The sequence below is a fragment of the Acomys russatus genome, chromosome 4 (assembly GCF_903995435.1).
Source record: "Acomys russatus chromosome 4, mAcoRus1.1, whole genome shotgun sequence".
Classification (NCBI taxonomy): Eukaryota; Metazoa; Chordata; class Mammalia; order Rodentia; family Muridae; genus Acomys; species Acomys russatus.
The window spans coordinates 20314585-20337564 of NC_067140.1; the positions used below are offsets into that span (position 1 = coordinate 20314585).

Sequence of the window (22980 nt, forward strand, 5' to 3'; positions counted from 1 at the left end):
TAGGGGACAGCCTTGAGGCAGATCTCTGGCATCAGATAAGCCTTCACTCCACATGGCACCATGAATTCTGGTATGCACCGTAAATATAGGCAAGTTGGTTTAAACTTTCCATAAACCCAAAATATAATGGGACTACCTAGAAATATCTAAGTTAAGTATAAGCCTTAATGTCCAAGTATACAAACAGTTCTGCTATAATTCATTATACCTTGTCACCTTATGGCATTATGTGCTGTCATTTTAAATTTACTTTGTTTCTTAGAATGAAAGACAGATAAAATTATTGTCCCAAACTCACTATAAACTAAGAGATAGCTAAAAAAAAAAAAAAAAAAAAAAAAAAAAAAAAATGTGTAGCCAGGTCAGTCCTAATTGAAAAGACATATATTCTTGTAACTTTTAGACCCTGTTAACCTTTAGGCCTTGTCAACCTTTGTCACTCTGAACTCACTATGAACTCATATAGTGATACATAAATAAGACATATTTAGTTTTAAAAGATGTAACTTGTTGTACTTTAGAATTCATCCGTTCTTGTGATTAACCGCCTTTTTGGCTATGAGGTAATTCTTTTTCTAAGAAGTATAAAAGCTGTAAGCAGACAATAAATGGGATTGAAGTTAAAGTTTTTAACTTCATCCACCCTTTCTCCTTGAATGCTTGTGCTTGTGAATGGTCTATTTTCTATCTCTGTCTTATCTTTTGTTCCCTTGTAGATTCACAAGTATGTTAACAGACTCAGGGCTCCTCTTCAGCACTCTCAGACAAGCAGGCAGACTTTAGCTGACAGAAGATCTCTGCAAAGAGGCATATCTCCAGATCAAAGAGCCTCCTTTTACACCCCCTCTACAGGTTTTTTTTGTTTTTGTTTGTTTGTTTGTTTTGTTTTGTTTTTGTTTTTTGTTTTTTGTGGGTTTTTTTTTTTTTTTTTTTTTTTTTTTTTTTTTGGCGGGGGGCCTAGAAGCCACTTTTACACCCTGGCTGCAGAGAAAAGAGTGGTCAGTTTAAGTTTTCCTCATTAGCAGCAATGTGACCAGTCCCAAGTCACTGGAGAAGGAATCCTAGGCTCCCTCCCCTCTTTCTTCTTTCAGTTGTAATCACTTGCCTGAGCCATCAGCATGGCAACCCAAGAGATAAAGGGAATGGCGATTCTGCATCATGTACCAAGAGATAAAGGGACTAGGGATTCTCCGTCACGTACCAGATCCTACCCTAGACCTTGCCAAAGCAGAGAGACTAGGCATTGGGAGCATCCTATGTTTGTGTGGGTATATGGTCTTCTCTTTCTTTCTTCTCTCCACGACTAGCAACCCCAAATAGCAAGGCCACTAACCTGAAAGTTTAAGGGTTAAAGTACAGTAGCCAGAGGCATCAGCCTGACAGTTAAGAGTTAAGAATGCTCAGTTTCTCACCACAACCAGTGGCCTCAAATAGCAAGGCTACCAGCCTAAAAGCTTAAGAGTTTAAAGTGCAGAGAGAAACACCAGAAGGAACCAGCTTCTATCCCAAAGACCCAGAGCAAAAGCCTCAAACACTCTTTCTCACCAATGCTCCTGTCCCATCTAAGCTGCCCTGTGATGTAAAATCTCCCCTTTTACACCTCAGTACTTAGATCAGAGGACAATTGAGCAAAGGCATCTTTGTTCCTCAGTACCTAGAACAGAGGACTGTTGCACAAAGGCACGTTTACTCCCTCAGCACTTACGTCAGTGTATGGTTGAGTGAAGGCACCTTGGTCAAGCAGACAGGTTGCTTTTGTTTTCTGACACTGGCAACAGATCCGACTCAACCAGCTTGAGTGGAGAAGTCCTTGGCTCAGGTTGCCGAAAAGCCTGGGGTTGGCCACTGGGTCTCAGCGAAGGCTTGTCCAGCGCTCACTCTTTTTCCTTGACTGCCTTGCTCTCACTGGTATCTGTTCACTATCACATCTTTTCTTTGTCCTTCCAAGATGATCTCTGCTCCCCTTTCTACTTCCATGATAAGACGCCTTCCCTCAGTACCTACCTTTCATACCTACTATGTGTCAGGAAGTATTCTAGACCCAGAGGATAAAACAACTAATATAATTGCCACAAATCCTTAGCTCACGTCTATTGGTTGTTCCATATTTAATAGAGTCCCAGATGATTACATCATTTCGGTCTGACATGGGTTACCTGCTTAACCACAGAATGGGTGGTAAGGTCACCTGCTGAGGGCTGGTTGAGGGTTGAGATAAGTGGGAGTGTGGCCCCCAAAAAGAAGTTGGTGTTGCCAATAGGATGAAGCATGGAGCTTCTAAGAAGGTAAAGCCAGAGACTACCTAGTACCATGAGTGGATCCTTAGTGTGTGGACAGCTGTTCTGTGGTTTGGACACTCTTACTTTCATGAGTCTCATTCTCCCCTTCCTCAGGTCTCTGTGAGGTTCTGTCTTGCTGACTCACCTCTCTTTCCTCTGTAATTCCAGCTGCAGATGAAGATGAGTGAACGGGCTGCCTCACTGAGCACTGTGGTGCCTCTGCCCCGAAGCGCCTACTGGCAGCACATCACAAGACAGCATAGTACAGGGCAGCTGTACCATCTGCAAGGTAAGCAGGGCACACTGCCTTGGTGTGGGCCTGATTCTGGCTTCTCAGATGAGGGACTAGTTAATCTGGTGTATTCCACCAAGCTACCTCCCAAGGCTGAGGACCTCCATTGAGGCCTTAAAGTGTCCCCAGGGAATTTGTTTAAAATGTAGATTTCTGGGCCCTTCTTTTTTTTTTTTTTTTTTTTATTAATTTATTCTTGTTACATCTCAATGTTTATCCCATCCCTTGTATCCTCCCATTCCTCCCCCCCCCCCATTTTCCCATTATTCCCCTCCCCTATGACTGTTCCTGAGGGGGATTACGTCCCCCTATATATTCTCATAGGGTATCAAGTCTCTTCTTGGCTACTTGCTGTCCTTCCTCTGAGTGCCACCAGGTCTCCCCCTCCAGGGGACATGGTCAAATGTGAGGCACCAGAGTATGTGAGAAAGTCGTATCACACTCTCCACTCAACTGTGGAGAATATTCTGACCATTGGCTAGATCTGGGAAGGGGTTTAAAGTTTACCTCCTGTATTGTCCTTGGCTGGTGCCTTAGTTTGAGCGGGACCCCTGGGCCCAAATCTGCCTATCATATTGTTCTACTTGTAGATTTCTAGGACCCTCTGGATCCTTTTATTTTGCTGTTCTCCCATGCGTCTCTCATTTAGAGTCCCAATAGGATGCCTTCCCCTCTGTCCCAGTTTCCTGGTAAGTGAAGGCTTTCGTGGGACATGCCCCTTGGGCTAGTATGCAGATATAAGTGAGTATATACCATTTGATTCTTTCTGCTTCTGGGTTAACTCACTCATTATGATCATTTCTAGCTCAATCCATTTATCCACAAATTTCGGGAATTCCTTGTTTTTAATAGCTGAGTAGTATTCCATAGTGTATATGTACCACAGTTTCTTTATCCACTCTTCTACTGAGGGACACTTAGGCTGTTTCCATGTTCTGGCTATTATGAATAAGGCTGCTATGAACATGGTTGAGCAAATTTTCTTGTTGTGTGCTGGAGCATCTTCTGGGTATATTCCAAGGAGTGGGATAGCTGGTCTTGAGGAAGCCCTATTGCCATTTTTCTGAGATAGCACCAGATAGATTTCCAAAGTGGCTGTACTAGTTTGCATTCCCACCAGCAATGAAGGAGTGTTCCTCTCTCCCACATCCTCGCCAGCATGTGGTGTCGCTTGAATTTTTGATCTTAGCCATTCTGATGGGTGTAAGATGGAATCTCAGAGTTGTTTTGATTTGCATTTCCCTGATGACTAAGGAGGTTGAGCATTTCTTTAAGTGTTCTCAGCCATTTGATACTCCTCTGTTGAGAATTCTCTGTTTAGTTCCAAGCCCCATTTCTCAATTGGGTTATTCGGTTTGGTGGTGTTTAATTTCTTGAGTTCTTTATATATTTTGGATATTAGACCTTTGTCAGATGTAGGGTTGGTGAAGATTTTTTCCCAGTCTGTAGGCTGTCGCTTTGTTCTCTTGACAGTGTCTCCTGCCTTACAGAAGCTTCTCAGCCTCATGAGGTCCCATTTATTAATGGTTGACATTAAGGCCTGGGCCGTTGGTGTTCTGTTCAGGAAGTTGTCTCCTGTGCCAATATGTTCCAGGCTCTTTCCACTTTTTCTTCTAAGTGAGTTAGTGTCTCTGGTTTTATGTTGAGGTCTTTAATCCACTTGGATTGAGTTTTGTGCAAGGTGACAAATATGGGTCCAGTTTCATTTTTTTACACATAGACCTCCAGTTAGACCAGCACCATTTGTTGAAGATGCTATCCTTTTTCCATTGAATGGATTTGGCTTCTTTGTCAAAAATCAAGTGACCATATGTGTGTGGATTCATATCTGGGTCTTCGATTCGATTCCACTGATCAACCAGCCTGTTGCTGTGCCAGTACCATGCTGTTTAAGTACTATTGCTTTATAGTACAGTTTGAGATCAGGTATGGAGATTCCTCCGGAGCATCTTTTATTGTACAAGATTGTTTTAGCTATTCTGGGTTTTTGTTTTTCCATATGAAGTTCAGAATGAACTTTCAATGTCTTTAAAAAATTGTGTAGTTATTTTGATAGGGATTGCATTGAATCTGTAGATTGCTTTTGGTAGGATGGCCATTTTTACTATGTTAATTCTCCCGATCCATGAGCAAGGAAGATCACGCCATCTTCTCAGGTCATCTTCAATCTCTTTCTTCAGAGTTTTGAAATTTTTTTCATACAAGTCCTTCACTTGCTTAGTTAGGGTAACTCCTAGATATTTTATATTGCTTGTGGCTAATGTGAAGGGTGTGGTTTTCCTAATTTCTTCCTCTGCAAGCTTGTCATTTGTGTATAGGAAGGCTACAGACTTTTTTGAGTTAATTTTGTATCCAGCCAATTTGCTGAAGGTGTTTATCAGCTTTAGGAGTTCTCTGGTGGAGTTTTGAGGGTCACTTATGTACACTATCATATCATCTGCAAAGAGGGATAATTTGACTTCCTCCTTTCCCATTTGGATCCCCTTGATCTCCTTTTGTTGTCTTATTGCTCTGGCTAGAACTTCGAGTACTATATTGAAGAGATATGGAGAGAGTGGGCAGCCTTGCCTTGTTCCCGACTGGGCCCTTCTTTTAAAGAGACACCCATGCAAAGTCTGGCCAAAGGCTAGAGTCCAGGTTCTAGAAACAGTCCTCTGGGCTCAAGACCAATGGATCACCATCACTAGGGAAGTGCTAGATGTGCAAATTTTTAGGACTTTCTCAGGGCATTCTAAAATAGGAGGGGTGGGTCTTCTCCAGCTACAGTGCTTGAACAAGACCTCAGGAGCTTCTCCTAAATGCTCTTGATAAGAAACACTTCTCTGGGGCCATAGGGAAGGGCAGGGAAGCCAGGCCTCACTGGGATCCTAGTCATTCCTCTTGAGAAACAAATCCTTTGATGTGCAAGATGGGTCTGCTCCCTGGGAGACTGCAAGATCTCCCAATTCAACACTGGACTTAAAGTCTTTCTTATCTTTTTAAATGTGCCCTCTGATACTTTATAGAAAGAAAATCGGCCTACTTATCTCTGACTGATACATAAGCTGACCAATGAACCTGTATGGTGCATCCTTGACGTAGGATTTAGATGGCTTGTGCAGCCCCTACACTGGAAAAGAACATGCCCAAGACTGAACTCACGGAACCTATGAATGTGGTGTCCTAGCTTCATTTCTGTTGCTGTGACAAATACCCTGACCCACAGCAACACAGGCGAGGGTTTGTGGTAGCTTATGGCTCCAGGGCTGTAGTCTTCACTCAGGAGAGGTCAAGGCAAAACTCAAGCAGCTGGTCACCTAACAGCCACATCCAAAAGCAGAGAGAAGACAGGGTACTAGGGATGTGGCTTCATTGGTAGACTGAGCCCTAGTCCGAGCTTCCTGATCACAGGCTCAGCAAGCTTTCTTTATTTTTATACAGTCCAGGGCCAAGAGTAGCAAACAGTGCTGCTTACAGTGGGCTGGGGCAGTTAAGAGTTGGGACCGTTCCCTACAGGCATGCCCATAAGCCAATAACCTAGATAGAGAATTCTTCAGCTGAGAGTCTCTTCTTGGGTGGTTTTCAGTTGTGACAAGCTCACATTTCAAACTAAGTATCACATGAAGGAATCAGTGGGTGGATGGATGGATAGATGGATGGAAGGATGGATGGTTGGATGGATGGTGGGTGGGTGGATGGGTAGGTAAGTAGATGGATGGGTGGGTGGATGGATAGATGGATGATTGGATGGATGTATGGATGGGTGGGTGGGTGAGTGGGTAGATGGATGATTGGATGGATGTATGGATGGGTGGGTGAATAGATGGATGGTTGGATGGAAGGAAGAATGAATGGGTAGATAGATGGTTGGATGGAAGGAAGGATGGATGGATGGATGGATAGATGGATAGATGGATAGGTAGATGATCACAGAAAAAAGTATCTTTTTGTCATCCATACCTGCTCTGTGCTCGAGTCAGTCACATCAGCTGCCCTTCACCCTTTTTGCTGGCATCCCTTCTCTGGCAAGTTTTTTTTTTTTTTTTTTTTTTTTTTTATGGACTATAGTACTGTCCCCAAAATTCTACTGAGTTCTTCCTCATTTTCCCAGGCTCCCCTGCAGCTCCCTTTGGAGCTCCACACCCCTATTTTCTGTTCCTGGTGCATAAACCTGGTTAGTGGAACTCCTGAGATGAAGAGACCAGTCTCTTCAACAGGAACCAGATCACAGTTTGAATTTCATTGCTTGATCACATGACTACTCCATTAGTAAAATCTACACTTCTGGGAAGCAATAATGTCCAGGAGGACAGGCATGTCACAGCTGGTTCTATCCTGTCGTTTTCTGTGTCTTGCATAGGGTCACCATCATTTACTGAATGGTAGGATGTGAGAAAGCACCAAGTCTTTCTTCCTGAGATAGGGTCTCATGTAGCCCAGGCTGGCTCCAAACACACTGTGTAGCCAAGGAGGACCTTGGATTTCTGATGTCGTTGTCTCCCTATCTTGATTGGTAGGATTGTGACACTGTCCCTGGAGGGCAGAACCCAGGGCTTTGTGCATGCTAGGCAAGTAGTCTACTAACAGAAGCACTCCCCTGGCCCCACTGAGTCTTCGTGACTCCAAGTCCTCTGTGCTGCTTTGAGTGCCTGGATAAACAGCCAAGGGAAGAGCTGACTTATGTCGATGGAGTGAGTTCAAGCTGAAGTTTCCTGGTGTCTCTAGGTGAAATCTGAAAAACCACACAGTCCTCTAAAGGAGAATTTAGCAAACTGGTTTGAGAAAAATAGTCATCTCAAATTTAGGTATAGTGTGCCACCTACTGGTAAGATTGGGAATAGCGTTTTATTATTGTTGGTGCAGCGAGGGAAGTAGACTCTCTTAGACTTGTGCTAAATTCATGAAACTGTACTTAATTCATCTTCTCTGCCCCTCCCACTGTTTCTAGTTTTTATGCAGAAATACTATTCTATGGTTAGGATAATACAAAGGCAACATGTGAGGGACCTTTAGTATAAAATCTGCGAGAAATCCACGAAAGATAAAGTCAATAAAATTTTGTTGGTTCACATATCCAGAGGATTCAGCAATGCAACAGATAAAACAACTAAAAGCAAGATTTCACAGTGTAGACAATGACAAAAAAATCACAATGTGAAAACTAGTAGAGATCTCACCATTGCACCCCACAAAGATAGTTCTATGGTCAGGCCAGTGAGGCCCCTCAGTGGACAAGTGCATCTGACACTGAGCCGGACAACCTAGCTTCAGTCCCCGGGACCCATGTAGTGGAGGAGAGAACTCAGTCCCTCAAGTTGTTCTCTGACCCATCAGTGTGTGTGTAGCGACACGTGCACACATGAGAAAAACACACAGGGAATAAATAAATAAAATGTAAAACAAAAAAGTTATTCTCTGTAAGACAACGGGCATACTATCTAGCGAAGAGATAATGTTCTGGTTTCTTTCCTCATCTACCTATTTACTCATTGACCAAATGCCTTTTAATTGAGCATATACTTTATGCTAGCACCATGCTGGATGACAGGTGTGTATGTGGCTCCTGCCCAGGCATCTATCTTCCCATTGGCAGCCTGGAAGCTAATGAGGAGTAAAGAGTGAACAATTAGACATCGATTTCAAATTTGAATTATGTAGCCATAACAGGGAATGTGGTTATAGTTTTTATAGAAAGTGTTCACACAAAGCGGGGGGCATAGTTACTGGCTTGAGCATCTTGTTTAGATCAGGTAGCTGTTGGAAGTCACAGCATTTACACCAAGACTTCAACTCTAGAAGAGGCAGCCCTATGGAGGGGCAGAGGGAGGCAAAGACCGTTCTTCCTAGACAGGTTCGCAAATGCAAAGATCCTGAGGCAGAGATGAGGGGGGGGTGTGTGAAGGACAAGGTTGGATGATGGGAACAGGCAGTCAAGGCTTGCCCTCACATGGTGTGTCGAAGATGCTGAGCACAAAGCATCAGACTCGGCTCCTGTTTTAATTCTAGCATTGCAGAGAAGCAAGCAGCCCGCAAGCCTCACGTGTGAGCTGTGGGGTTCTTCCCCTCAATGCATCTCTCCTCACGCCTTCAGCCTTCATCCCCTTTTCTGTTAATCACATTCAGAATCATCGTCCTCATGCCAGAGATCTTCCATTGTGCCAGGATTTTCAGAACACCCCCACCAGACTGCCTTGGAGATAGAATCATTTGTTTCAAAGCAAAAGCCAGGACAAGCAAGCTCTCTTGTCATGCCTCAGACATAGCATGACAACCCAAAGCATGGCATCATGTGTGTGTCTCTGTCGGAATCTACCATATGGCCTTATTTGTCTCCTCCTGGTGAGGATCTCGACAGCTGGCGTTAGCTGGAGCAGTCCCTCCTCATCATCTCTGCAATAAAGAATTAAGGATTGGAGACATGGCAGTCAATTCTTGCTAAGAATCATGGGGCACATGGATGGAGCAATGGGCCAGGGACCCATGTTCTGAGCCCCTGGAAGTTTCATCAGATGGTTCTTAGCTCTGAGAGGAGACCCTGACCCTTGTGAGTCAAAGGTCCATGTGCTAAGATCAGAATGTTTTCTTGGGCTTGAGCTCAGCCCATTCAGGTTCATGTGTATTCCCGGGAGTACAGGTTCTCGGAGCCAGTGCCTATGTTGGGGCGTTCATGCTGTTTTCTGAATATGTGCACAGGTACAGCTTGTACAACAGTTAAGAGAGAAAAGCCAGGCTTCCAACTCATGTCTGCTGGATCATGGGTGACATGTAGTGAGTGAGGTGGGGGCAGTTCAGAACTGATGGGACCTTCATCAAGGTCATGGGCAGTAAGAACTTCATCTGTGAGCTGTCTGTAGCCACCTCTAGTCAGCCATGCTGTGATGGGCCAGAGTGTACCTGGGCCCTGGTGTGGGAGCTGGTACTTAGCTTTCCATCAGCCCATCAGCCCACATGGACAACAAGTGCACAGAGTGCATAGAAAGTCCTCCACTCCGTTTCCTGTCCTTAAGCCAAAGCCAGCTCTCAAGCATCACCGAAGGATTCAGTTCATCCACTGGATTTCCCTTGGCCCTGCATGGTTGGCATTGTCAGTTTTCCTGGAAGCTTCTGGTGTTTAAGGAGCTCCTGACAAGGGCCTCACAGTTGAATCCTATATGGATTTTTTTCTTGACTACCGTACCTTAAGATATCTGCTGCCCACAGGAAACTGTTACCAAGCCATAATAAAGACATACCGGAATGCATGCTGGCCAGTTCTATTGTCACCCATGGATAGGATGCTTCTATGTTGCAGAGCATCAGAAAGGGACTAAAACACATGTTCAAGTTGCCTGGCTGCTGAGAAGTGATTCCTTGTCACTTGGGAACCTTTAACACCTGTTACTACCACTGCAAGCCTAGGAGTAGGTCTGGGTTCAGATTTGAGGCTTACAAGTGTCCAAGCTTTTGTTCCTTTTTTGTAAATTGTGTGTGTGTGTGTGTGCGCGCGCTCGTACACGTGCACGTGCGCATCCGAGCATGTGTAAGAGAGATATGCAATGACGGCATGTGTGTGAGGTCTTGTGTGTGTGCATGTATGTTTGTGCATGTATGTGTACCTGTGTGTGTGTGAGACATGCATTGATGGCATGTGTGTGAGGTCATGTGTGTGTGCATGGATGTTTGTGCATGTATGTGTGCCTGTGTGTGTGTGACGTGCATTGATGGCACATGTGTAAGGATGTAGGAGGACAACTCTTGGGATTTGTCTTCTCTTTCCACTGTGTATGGATCTGAGGACTGAACTCAGATTCCCAGGTGTAGAGGCACAGAGCCATTTTGCTGGCCTCAAGCCTTGGTTGTCTTTGTGTCTGTTTTAACTTGGGGCTGTGATCAGGAGAACTGCAAAGGTTTACAGCCCACAAAGCCCTTAATCCTCAGTAGGATGGGGTGGGGCAATGAAACAGATGTCTTCCCTTTCATCTTCATCTTGTAGAAGTGGGAGATAAGTGATGTCAGCCATTACCTGGGTTACAGGACCAGAGGGGATGGAGGCCAAGGCCTAAGTGCTTATGCAGGGCTGTTGTGACAGGGGAACTGCACAGCCACATGGCACCAACAATCATTTTCTCTTGGCTCAGCAGTTAAGCGCAACATGGTTTGCAAGTGTGCATGGATCATATAGGCATCCTGGACCTTAGACCTGCATAACCATGTAAAACTCCTGCTTGTGTCACTCAGAGCCAGGAGGTGGCAGTAAAGCACTTTGGTTTTTATAAAATGTGGCTGTCAGGCTGCTGGGAGGCTCCTTCTAGCATCCTCACGTTTCTTAATAGGACTTTACAGGACTGCCCACAGGCGCTCACTCACTGCGTGTCTGTCCGCTGTGACTGCTGCTGCTGCAATGCTACAGTGTCTAGTTAGTTTTACTCTCTGGCCCTGTATAGAGGAAGCACGCCAATCCCCACGTCAACTCCCAAGGGGGGCATTCTTGGCTTGTTCACTTGGCTGGAAACTGAACTGAAAGCGAGGAAGCTAATAACACAAAGTCTTCTATGTAACAGTGACATAAGGAAAAGCATGGTATCATCTTCTTTTGAGTCAGGTTTGCAAAGAGTGTCTACATCAAAAGTCCCCCTAGTTTTTGTGTTTTTCTCTCATATCCTGTCAATACTGTGAGGGGGAGGTACTACAGAGGAAAACGTAAGAAGCAACATAGCTGCTAACAGACTGTGTAATGGTGAAATGGAGATGCTATGTTAATCCTGCACTCCCAAATGATGCTTATTTTTATATCGCTCCTGACCTCAGAAATACAATCGCCTATCATGAGCTTGCTCCTTCTTTCTGGTAAATTACATCAATTGTACTACTAGCCAATTTGATCATGGACTTTCTTGAAAGGTAACTGTTTGTTCTAATTCTTTTTGGAAAAGATGTCACCAGTCCTCTGAAGCTTCATCGGACAGAGACTTTTCCCACCTACCGGTCTGAGCACTGACAGCAACTGCCAAGAGCTGTTAGCACATTTGTGCTGTGTCAGCCACTGATCCACGTGCCGGAGGACACAGAGGGACAGCCAGGGAAAGTGCAGAAAGAAGAAAAGCAGCTTTACGCCCTGCAAATGTGTATGACCATGGAAAACGCTGTGCTGCAACACATGTATATATATTTTTCCCTTTTTTTTTTTTTTAAGATACAGTCCTAGCCTCCTGGAAACATGCTGGATAATATTGGCCCACCCCGTTTTTATAGCTGGACAGGATGAGTCAGTGTCGCAACTACAGACTGATTTTCTATTGTTGACAAGCCCCTGGTGTGCTCCTCTGAGTCTGCCCTTTTGTGGATTTGTGTGGTATTCCTTGTGTTTCAGTTGTATGACAGTTGGTATGGACAATAAAATGCCTCTTCATTATTTGTTATTTCTTTACACACTATTCCTCATTCTGGCTCACTTGTGAACTCATATTAGCTTGTATCTCCAATGAGTTCTATCAACATTTCTACCCACTCTTCTTAGTGAAGACTCCTCTCAAAGGACCCTTTATTATCACCTACAAGGCAACATCCATTCCTACTACTGCTCACATAAAGCCTTTTAAAATGAGCGACCATGGCCATCTATGTGGTCCTTGGATTCTGGTGACAGTTTTCTCTGTGCCCTTAGTGTCACTGGATGGTGTATGCACTGGGAACAGAGTTCTGCGCTGTTTGTGACCAAAGTCCAGCCATGGACAACACCTGCCCATGCATTCACTAAGTAGACCTGGAATCTATTAGTTCCCAGTGCTCTGCTGGACTCTGGGGATGTGGAGGCACCAAGACTTGGCCTCCCTTGCCAAGAACCTTAATCCCTTCTAGAGGATAGCATCAAGGAGATAGCAATGCTATTATGGTGCCCAGTGGCACCTGTTGGATGGACCTCAGGGGTGCTGGGCTTCTAAAGAGAAGGCCATCCTGTTCTCCAGGCTCCATCACTGGGAAGATGCCAGATGGGCATTGAATCTTGTGACCACTTGAGGTTATGTTCTTGCAAGGCTGGACCAGCAAGCCACGGCCCCCACCTTGTTCATTGCTATGTCCAGTGGTAGTTTGCCAGTACAAAACACAATTCCGAACTAAATTTGACCTTCATGTCAACAGTGCTTAAACGGTTTTTATGGTGGAAGTGGGGTCTGAATACCACATGAGACACAAGTATGTTTCAGTGTCCATTGAGTATCTTGAATTCAAATTGGCCTTGATGGCCTGGTGTGTTTCTTTGCTGAGTCTGAAGGCTACAGTGCCCGGCCCTAGAGCTGAGCCTGGCACACAGCCTGCACTCCTGATAGATAGAAGCTCAGATTCATAACCGTGGAGTGGATTCTTTCTATGTGAGAGGAGAATTTACCTTGAAGGAATACTTCTGCACACCGGGTCCCTCTGAAATCATTGTTTTCATGGGAAAAGAAGAAACCTACCTAGAGTTTCAGGGAAAAAAAAAGTATAGAGGCCCCCCACAAGAGCCTTAAAGGTCCCGTTGTTGTTTGAACTTTGCTAGAAGGGCTCAAAAGGGGAGGTAGGCAAGAATTGTAATCCTGTATCTCTGGCCTTGCTAAAACCCAAGTCTACTGAGATAAACTCACAGCTTATGGGAGAGCTGGGATGCCAGGACACTGCTGGTCAGGACTTTTCTAAGGGTGAACAATCACAGGAGAGAGGACTGAATTCAGCGAACCATTAGTGAATGGATTAGGACCACATAAGTGGCTTGGTCCTGTTGGCCTTCCCAGCATGCATCTGCATTCTCTGGATTCGCTCCTGCTGACCACGCCCCCTCCCATCATTCTTTGCTCTTCCTTCTCCCAGATGTGTTCCTTCTCATCTTTTAAAAATGTGCTTGGCCGTGTACACTTAGCACCTCTCCTACTGCTCATTTTCTTTCTGGCTATACCTGGCTTTTCTTTTCCTTTGCTTTGCTTTTCAAACGGTCTCATAAGCGATTCTCCCAGATTCCCTCGGCCTTGGCAGACAATGAGGAGATTAAGTTGAGGAGCAGATAAAGGAAAGGGAACGAAAGAAATAATTATAATTTTAATGAAGTCGAAATTGCCAAAGCGAGTCTCAAGCTAATGATGTGCAGAGCACTGTTGTTGAATGGAGTTAGCTGCCAGCGAGGTCTCTTTGGAGATCTTCAGGGAAAGAAACTTTGATAAGGAAGAGGCCTCTGTTAGCCACACCGGCCCTGGATTCCATTGTCAATATTTTAGTTATTTTGTGTCATTTACTTCCGCCAACAGCTCTGTGAACTAAGTTCAGTTAGCATGCCCATATCATCTACTGTCAGTCTCAAGCAGTATGCGTAGACTAACCATTGCACCCGTGGGTGGGCACCCACTAGGCAGGAGACTCAGATTAGCACACGGGCCACCAGATTCTCAAATTTGTACTCTTAAAACTCCCAAGACAGGCAGCCTAGGGGCGGAGGCAGCTTCCTCTAGAAGGGACTAGAATGTAGGTACCTTGGGCTTTGGACATCAGATATCCTGCATTACCTTCCTGTTGGAAAGCAGGCAGAGACATATTGGTATGGCTGTTGTAATGAATTTTCCTCATAAGCACAAAGGGCAGACCCATCCTCCCATGTTGTAGCTGCCAACCTCTGTGCCCACACTGGATAACAAGAGCCCCACATACTGTCTTTGTTAGACTTTCAGGCCGTGCTAGGGGACACTTAGCACACTGCTGTCGGCCCTTCAGGCACTGGAATGCTGGTTTGAGCTGAATTTGGGTTTTGTAAATCTTTCCCTCCAGGGTGAAGGATTCAAATGCACATGCCAGTGCTGCCAATACCAGGAACTGGGCGACTAAACTAGGGGATGCTTTGTTGACTCAGTTGCTGTTTTAATTGTACACCGGGGCAGGTAGCCTTGGCGTTGTTTATTTGAAGGAGAAGTGGAGGACAGGAGGGTAAGCTTTATATTGTTATGGTCAATAGTGTGCTGAAAGAAAGACCCCAGACTCAAATAGTATGCTAACAACCAAGAGTTTTTATTCTATGGAACCCAGCATGCTGGGGTCACCATTCAGAAAAGATAGCACACCCAGGTGAGCTTGTGGGTCTTTTTTGAAGGCTTTTAGGGGAATTCCTAAGGAGGGGGCAGTTAGGTAATCATTAGCGTGTTGAGATCACCACTTAGAAAAGATAGATGGTGATGGCGGCCCCTGGTTAGCTGGGCGAGCTCACAGGCTCTTTTTACAAGCATTTAAATCCCAAAGGGGTTAAGTAATCATTCAAACTAGAAAGCCCGGGCAAACTGAGCAAACACAGGTTACTCAGGCCAGGTCATGAGTTCATCATAAGGCAGATTTCCAGACTGGCAGTATAACTTTCTTAACCAATTATACCAGCAGTAAGAAATCATCTTTAAATAATGTTATTTTCCTCTGGCCAGGTCATGGCCATCTCTGGTTGGCTGCCCACTCTTTGCAGCATTTCCGCTGACTGCTTAACCCACCTCCGAAAAGAGGAGGCCCAGGTCTGCTCTGAACTAACAGATACTGAAGCCAGTTGCTAGACTTATTTAAGCAGGCCTCGTAGTACGCATTTTTCCTTTGCATGCTTCACCCATGCTCTGCCCATGCTCTGCCCAAGGTTGTAAAGACCTTTTATCCACTTGAAAGCAGAGCACACAGAAACATCCAAGCACCAAGGAATGGCTTACAGTTCTGGAATTCAACAACAGAATTCTGGAATTCAAGTGTCTCTATGGGTGTGCCAGGTTACACACTGACTACACACAATTCGGAGGCCTAATTCATGAGCTCATGAATTGCCAACTGTTTAGCCAATTGTTTAGGAAACAGTAAAACAAACAAACAAACAAAACAAAACAAAACAAAAACCAAAAAACAAAAAAACCCATCAAAGATAACATACATTTTTATGGTGGGGCATTCTACTATTGTGGAACAATATTTTACTTTTGACAGAGGAGGCACTGTGTGTGTGTGTGTGTGTGTGTGTGTGTGTGTGTGTGTGTGTGTGATATGAATGTGGTTCCTGGACCCCCATGTCCAGGCCAGAACAGGGTATCGAGTGTCTCCCCTACATCATTTTGATTTTACCCTGCAGACAGGGTCTGTCACTACCAGAAGCTCTTGGAACCCTCCTTCTTGACCCCAGGGTTGTGTTACAGGCACACACAACCACACTTTGTTTTTTATATATGTGGTGGGAATTCAAGCACTTCTACCAACTGAACCATCGCCCCAGCCCCAGGGTCCAAATCTTAGCAGAGAAATATCTTCCCTCATTGCTAGACCATGAGCACATGGGTTTAGGTTCTATTGTGCCATCACACGTTCTTCCCTTTCCAGTGGATTCTGTAGATTGAATTCGGGGTGGAAGTGTAATAGCTAATGCTGACACACTTCAGTGCAAGGTCTTTGAACCACTCCACTCTTGTTTGGCCCAGCGGGCACAGGACTGCCTGGTGATCTCTTATAGCTGAGTCTGTGAGAAAGCAAGGTGTTGTCATCTACACTGTCACTAGCCAGATGTTGGTAAGACATTCATTCCACGGCTGGTGGTGGATCCCAAATCTACCCTTTGAATAGCCATCTCCAGATAACCTCAATGTACTTGGTACGTGATATCCAATCCACTCTAAGGAACCTGGGGAGGTCTGAGATGGAGAGCGCCCACCAGCTGCAGACTGACAGCTAGGTGTGGCCATTCATCAGCTGGCTGTGCCACGTTTGATTTGGGAACTCAGACAGGTGCCCTGAGAGCCCCAGCACCCAGATGTCTGTGAGTGGAGCTGCACACAGGCAGGAAAGGTGTGTTGTGACTATAGCTCTCCAAGTGTCTCCTGTGTGGCATTTCCAGTACCTCTGCCTGTTTGCTTTGTTGCTATAACAACTAACAAGGAGACTCGGTTTGACTTTCTTTGTTGCTCTGAGATGCCTCGAGAGCAAAGCTGCCTGCACTGCTCTTTTTTTTTTTTTTTTTTTTTTTTTTTGAGGGAGAAGGCCTAGGAGACAGACACTCTGGCGGAAAGCACAGCCCAGCTGGGAAAGGCAGGGCTGGGAAGGTGGTGAGAATCCAGCTGTTGCTAATGAAGGCCTTGAGCCACCCACCTGTCAACTATCAAGCCTGCTTCCCTTCTCCTCCCCCTCCCTCCTGAACACAGCAGCAAGCTTTCTTTGCCTTTGGCTCTTGGTAGTGCTGCTTTCCTTTCCCTTCCCAAAGCACATGTGGCTCAGATCCACAAATACTGCAGGCTGGTATTTTTGTTCCACATTTTGCCAAGTCTTTACTGCTCCTCCTTTGCGGTGCTACTGCGGTTTTTGTTTTTGTTTTGTTTGTTTTTTCTTTTATATTTGCATGCTCACATTGGAAACCCTGAAGGGCTAAGGGCTTCGATTCATCACCTGGTTGCTTATTTATTTTCTCAGTGGTTACTCTCTAGGCCTTCAGTGGCATGAATAAGGGATGGAGGTCGTGAGGTCCAAGCTCCAATGCCAGGAAAGGAAGAGGGTCCAATAAGGACTGGATCTTGAATAGATGTCCAGTAGCCAAGGAAAGCTAAGACATACTTTATCTACCAGCATGCGAACAGCCTCCAGCAGATACCCATTGACATATATGGGCCTCACACAGGCAAGTTCAGGCACTCATGCAAACCAGCACTGAGGGCACACAGTGGGTAGGTGTATAGGCATAACACACACACACACACGCGCGCGCGCGCTCACGGAACTGCGTTCTGCCAAAATAGCTACATAACAGATTTCATCACAGTTTACTTTTGGGGTCCATGGTCTCAGTCATTTGGTGCAAACATAGCCACTCAGATGGATGGCAAGTGCCAGGCATGTTTTGGCTGGCTGACTCATACCTGTTACCCTTATCAGTACCATGTTATCTAAACATAAACTTGTCCCTAAGGCCTTCTGTTCTCAACCGAGGTCCCTATAGGGAAGATCTACAAACTCTGGTCCTAGGCCAGCCTGCGCTCTGCTTTTCTAAATAAAGTTTTATTGGCACACACTCATGCTGGCTTGTTTAGGCAATGTGCATGGAAAGCTGCAGGAGGATTCCTCTGTACTCTAGACTGGTTCCCACAGTCCTACTCTAATGAGCTGATTGGTGTTCAAGAACCAGCTGGTCACCTGGAATTCAGACTGCTGCAATACGTCATTGGTCTTACTTGAGAAATTAAGGTCCTTTCAGGAGGCAAACGGCTGATATCTTCTTGAGCAGACCTGTTCTGCTCACTGTAGAGGGCCCAGTTCTTTCCTTTGCCTGGAAGATTCTTATCTTTATCTATTCCTTCAAAAGTGGCTAGTGGTCTATTAAGAATATACTCAGAGCAGCATGGCTTGACGACTGTAAGGGAACAACACTGCATATGTATATGGTAGCCGCAATTAATGAAGAAAGACGCCATCAATTTGAAAGAGAGCAAGGGGAAGTGTATGGTAGGGTTTGGAGGGAGAAATGACATAATCACATTATCTCAAAAACAAAAGAAAATTTAAAGACTATAAAGGGTTAACCGGCCATTAAAAGACCTTAGATCCATACAGAGGTGGCTGACAAAAGGCAATAGGGGGACTACAGGTGGCTCAGGACACATTTGCTTTGGGGTCTATAATGCTCCCAAGTCTCTACAATCATGGCGACCCAGTCAAGCAGCCTAGAGAATCTCCAGCACAGGGGTGGGCTTTCCAGGCAACTACAGAGCCTATGTTTACCCTAAGCCCAGTCTGGCCAGTTCCCAGGATTCCTGAATCAGTCCTGGTGTGGTCTCTCTCCTTGTGGGTAAAGCAGGCTGCAGGAAGCAAAGGGCTGTTTTTTTTTTAATTTCCCCAATCATTTCTCTGTGCTCCTGTGGGAGCTTCCCCACCTGGGACCTGTTCACTCTTTAACCCTTTCTGTCCAGCCAGTTATTAATTGACCTCAGCTGACAGCACCCAAGCAGCTCCTCTGGGCAGCTAAAGGGACTGCATTAGAGCACAATAAAGCACTCATTTTCTTCATCATTTGGTCTTCTTTGAGAGTTGTAGGAAGGAAAGAAAGGAAGAGGAACATTTGGTTATCAAAGGGAGCCAGCTCCCAAATTTACTTTCCTTTAGCTGTCATGCAAATTTCCAGCCTGCGGACTCAGGACACTTTGAAGATAAGAATCACTGAGGCTCCCGAGGGAGGCTTCCTGGGGCTTCTGATGATTCTGTGATTTAACTGCAGAAGGAAGAAAAGAGTAGCGAACAAAACTTGCTGGCCACGTGGCTTGAAAGCCAGCCTCTAAATCTGGTCCTCTCTTGCCAGGAGGAAATATAGGTTAGGAGACAGCAGGTCAGATGGGGACTGGGCGGGATTTCTCCTGGTGCATTCTAGATGTCCCTTGGGGTTTATTATTAGGCCTAGAATTATTATTACGGCAGTATTCTTTAACCTATTAGCAATCAATCAAGACACAGACACCTGTTATATTTTAAAATAGCCTTAGTTATTAAAATAGCCCTCCCCTCTCCTCTCCTCTCCTCTCCTCCCCTCTCCTCTGTTTTCTCTTCTCCCCAAAATTCTGTCTCCCCAAGCCCTGGAACCTTAGCCACGCCTATCCCATTTGCCCTGCTCAGGTGTGATGGCCTTTTATTGGTCAAACAGGTTAGGCAGAGACAGCAAACAGTAATTAGCATCAAAATACACCAGACCAATCTCTAACATAAAAGAGAAAGTTGGAAATGGGCCTAAGAAGAAATAGGAGCCAATCACTCTGGAGTCTGGCTCAAGCTTCTCCTGACAGTTAACAATCAAGAATTCCTGCACAATTAACAATGTCTGCTTTCTCCCTTCCCAGTTGCTAACTCCCACCGCCCTCCCCTGCTGGCACCATCCCCTCCCATCACCTGCTTCAAACCTGTGCTTAAAATGCCTTTAACAAACATGGCTCCCCTGAGTGCCACCCTGTGCTCCCAGTTTGGGGTGCTTCATTCTTTCCCTTAGAGCATTTCTGTTTTTAATGAACACAGACTCTACTTCTTACTGGCTTATTCTGAAATTTGTTTCTGCATCAAAGCCAAGGATCTGATTTTAGCTGGGCTGGTGGGTCCCTAAAAGGTTAAGGGAGTTCCCTGGTGTGCCTCTGTCCCCGCCCCTCCAAGTGCTGCGGACTAACCCACCCTTTTTGCTTTGTAAACTTGGAGCCTCACAGTGCACACATCATGTGGGACCTAACACAGGATGCTCAGCTGTATTTGCAGCTCACCTAAGCCAATTTGCTTGGATTGTTGTTGAATCAATAGTTTTTACCAGTTAGAGATCCCTGAGGGCAGGTGGCTTTGACCCCAGACACAGTCACCAGAGGCTATAGAGTTAGCTGCCCTAAATTTCCAGACACCTGCTAATTGTCCTCAGCCATTGAGCTCGGAAGAAGGGGGCATTCATAGGGAGCCTGCTGCACTTTCTTCCTTCTGCCCATACTGTGTGGGAGGACATTTACTGGAGGCAGGTGGGGAATATTCTAGCACTAAGTTTCAGCTGAGGGTCTCTTGGGATAAGCAAGCTGTGAGGGAATTAGGAGAGGGGCCAGAAAGTTAGAAGCAACTTAAAAGTTTCCAATGCTAACATTTCAGAGTGCTCGAAACACACTCCCTGCAAGGCATAAAAGCAAGCTGGAAGAGCAGCAGAGCCTTCAAACTGAGCAGCATGCTAAAGGGCAAATGGAGGACAGTCCACAAGTCATTCAGTCCTGGGCTGAGGCTAACAGAAGCCAGGATCCTAAATCTGGCAAGCTCTCCTCTGCCTCAAACATCCATCCTGAATTTGAAGCTATACAAAACAATACTTACCTGACCCTAAATTAAAAGGAACAGTAATAAAATATGGTTGATTATTTCTTGCTCAATAGGCCAAGAAGGAGAAACGTGGTTGCCTTGGCCAAGGTGTACATCATGCTGGGCAGAAAATGGGTCACACACACTCTTCAGTGACCAAGACTGGAGGCCCTTTGATTTTGTTTTGTTTTTCTCTTCCAGTGTCCTCACTTTGACCCTTCAAGGTGTCACTTTCTAGTTCTTCTATGATTAAAATTCTCACAGCTGTACAGAAAAAGAAAGGTGGCTGGGAGTCTGCGGCTAGTCCAGGAGAGAGGAGTCCACGGCTAACTGGGAGACAGTGGCTGTCCAGTTAAAGGAAATTATCCACAAGTTTCATGGCCTTTCCTTTCGTGTTTCTGGTTAGATACAAGTGCTCAGGATATGTGGAATTTTCTAATTTTTAAGTGGAAATGGATAGAAAGAAAATAGTGTGTTGTTGTAATTTCTTGGAGAGGCAAGGACAAAAAGAAAAAAAAAAAAAGTCTGGGGACAAAGTTATCAGGAGGCCCTGCATCCAAACTGTGCTGCTACCATGATCTATTGATTATATAGATTGTCCATTGTCCATTAATGTTACTCTGAGGTGGAGGGAGGTGATGTGGCACCCAGGGCTCCCATGACTCCTGAGCTTGGGGTGGGGGAGGGGGATCTTCCTTCAATTTCTTTTGCTCTTTTCATCAGTTCATATTTTTTGTTTGCCCTATCTTCACTAACCTACTCTGATACTTTAAAATGCTGGTGCCCAAATCCATCTTCTGTAGCTGACAGCGTGGGAAGTTTTATCATAGGCCTGACAGTCCAGTAAATGCCTTTGTACAGATTTTATCAATAAATGGAGGGGTAAGAAGAAACTTGACTGTAGCTATCTGGAAGCACAGGACATTCCACAACCTTGGTCTCTTGGTGAAGGTCCCTTCAGTCAGTTTTTGTTTTTTTTTTTCTTATTCATCAGCCTTCATAGAGAAACCCAAACTAATATGAAATTGCTTTTGTGCTGTGACATTATTGGATATGTAATCTCTAATATCTGTCAAAAACCTGCAAGATGCATTCAGGTGGTAGAGGCAGATTGGATCCAACTCTTAAGTAGTGACAAACAGCTATTGATGACAGATGTCTGAGAGTGAGAGGGAGGGAAGGAGGGAGAGAAAGGACATGCTTCAAGGGGGAATAGAAAATGCTTTTCTTGGTCTGAGAGGTTATTCCCTGAAGGTCCATACTGTGGACCATGCAGATAAAGTACATACAGTCACAGACAGTGGCCCTGGTAGTCCCAGGCTCTGGGCTATGCAGTCCCAGGCTCTGGGCTATGCAGTCCCAGGCTCTGGGCTATGCAGTCCCAGGCTCTGGGCTATGCAGTCCCAGGCTCTGGGCTATGCAGTCACAGGCTCTGGGCTATGCAGTCACAGGCTCTGGGCTATGCAATCATAGGCTCTAGGCCCCCTGGTTAGAGGTGTATGGCTGAGTCTTACCTCCCTCTGACTGTCATGTAACTCTACATAACTCCAATAATGAATCAAGCAGTTGTGCCTCTGTTGTATCCTTTTTAAAAAATCTATAAAGCCAGCTCATCCCTCTGTTGTTGTGGCTGCCACGTGATGTCTGGTTCTGGCATGAGCCTTTCACACATTAGGTCTCAGGAAAACTTGCCCGTTCTGGAGCAGTGTACATAAAGAACAAACCTCTCTTCTGTCCTCGGGTTCATGGCAGAGGTTTATGTGGTGAAAGAACAGGTTAGGAAGAGAAAAGCAGACACATTTATTTACCAAATACTATATGAAAAAGTAAGCGAAATGGAGGCCCCAAAGATTCAGGTAGATCTGTGCATTTTTATGGTTCATCTAAGTGTTCTGTGACATGAAATCTGAATGCTAGGAGATTCCAAACGAAGCAGAATAGACATTGACATTCGTTCCCTAACCACCATAGGCCTTGACTTTTAAATAATCAGCTTCAGTTGGCACAGACTCCACACTTCCCTAAGCCTGGTTTTGCATGGTCTGGCAAATGTACAAACATGTCATCATGTCTACAGCCGAGATATCAGGATCTAGAATATCCCATGTCCTCAAGAAGTTCCCTCTTGATTCCTGTTCATCAGTTCCTTCCACCTTCTGTCCCGTGAAATCATTTACTGGTTTTCTCCCCCTCATAGTTTTGTCTTTCTCACAATAAGATATTCAGTGATTTTTAAACTGTGGGTGAGATGAGACTATTGAGTTGTAATAATCATGTTGTTTATTATAATGAAGTTAGACAGGGAATACCACAGTGAACCTCACCTCATGAGAAGGAGGGAGCTTTCTGGTATTTTGGTCCTAGGTGAGTGGATGTGTTCCTGGGATTGTCCTGTATTTCCTATTGTATGTCACACTTTGGAAAAGCACCACACTGTTCTTAATGATCCTATTGAGGGTAGCAATTGATTTTCTTATTTCTCTGACCACATACCTGGAAAGAAGCAACTTAATGGAATAAAGTTTATTTTGGCTCACAGTTTCAGAGGGATTTGCCATAGAGTAAGGCACTGCAGCAGCTTGCCCTGCAGTGGTATAAGAGATAGCTAGGACCTCTTACCTGCTCACATCT

The 22980-nt window shown here is 45.1% G+C and overlaps 1 protein-coding gene across 1 annotated transcript in view; it reads left to right on the forward strand.

Moving 5' to 3' along the window:
• The window catches only part of Dok5 (docking protein 5), a 145824-nt gene extending 133857 nt beyond the window's left edge, over positions 1 to 11967 (forward strand). The window contains exons 7-8 of the mRNA XM_051143878.1: positions 2448 to 2568; positions 11463 to 11967. Of these exons, the coding sequence (XP_050999835.1) occupies positions 2448 to 2568; positions 11463 to 11527 (186 nt within the window). The 3' untranslated portion in view covers positions 11528 to 11967. The remainder of the gene's footprint in view (positions 1 to 2447; positions 2569 to 11462) is intronic.
• The last annotated feature ends 11013 nt before the right edge of the window (positions 11968 to 22980 follow it).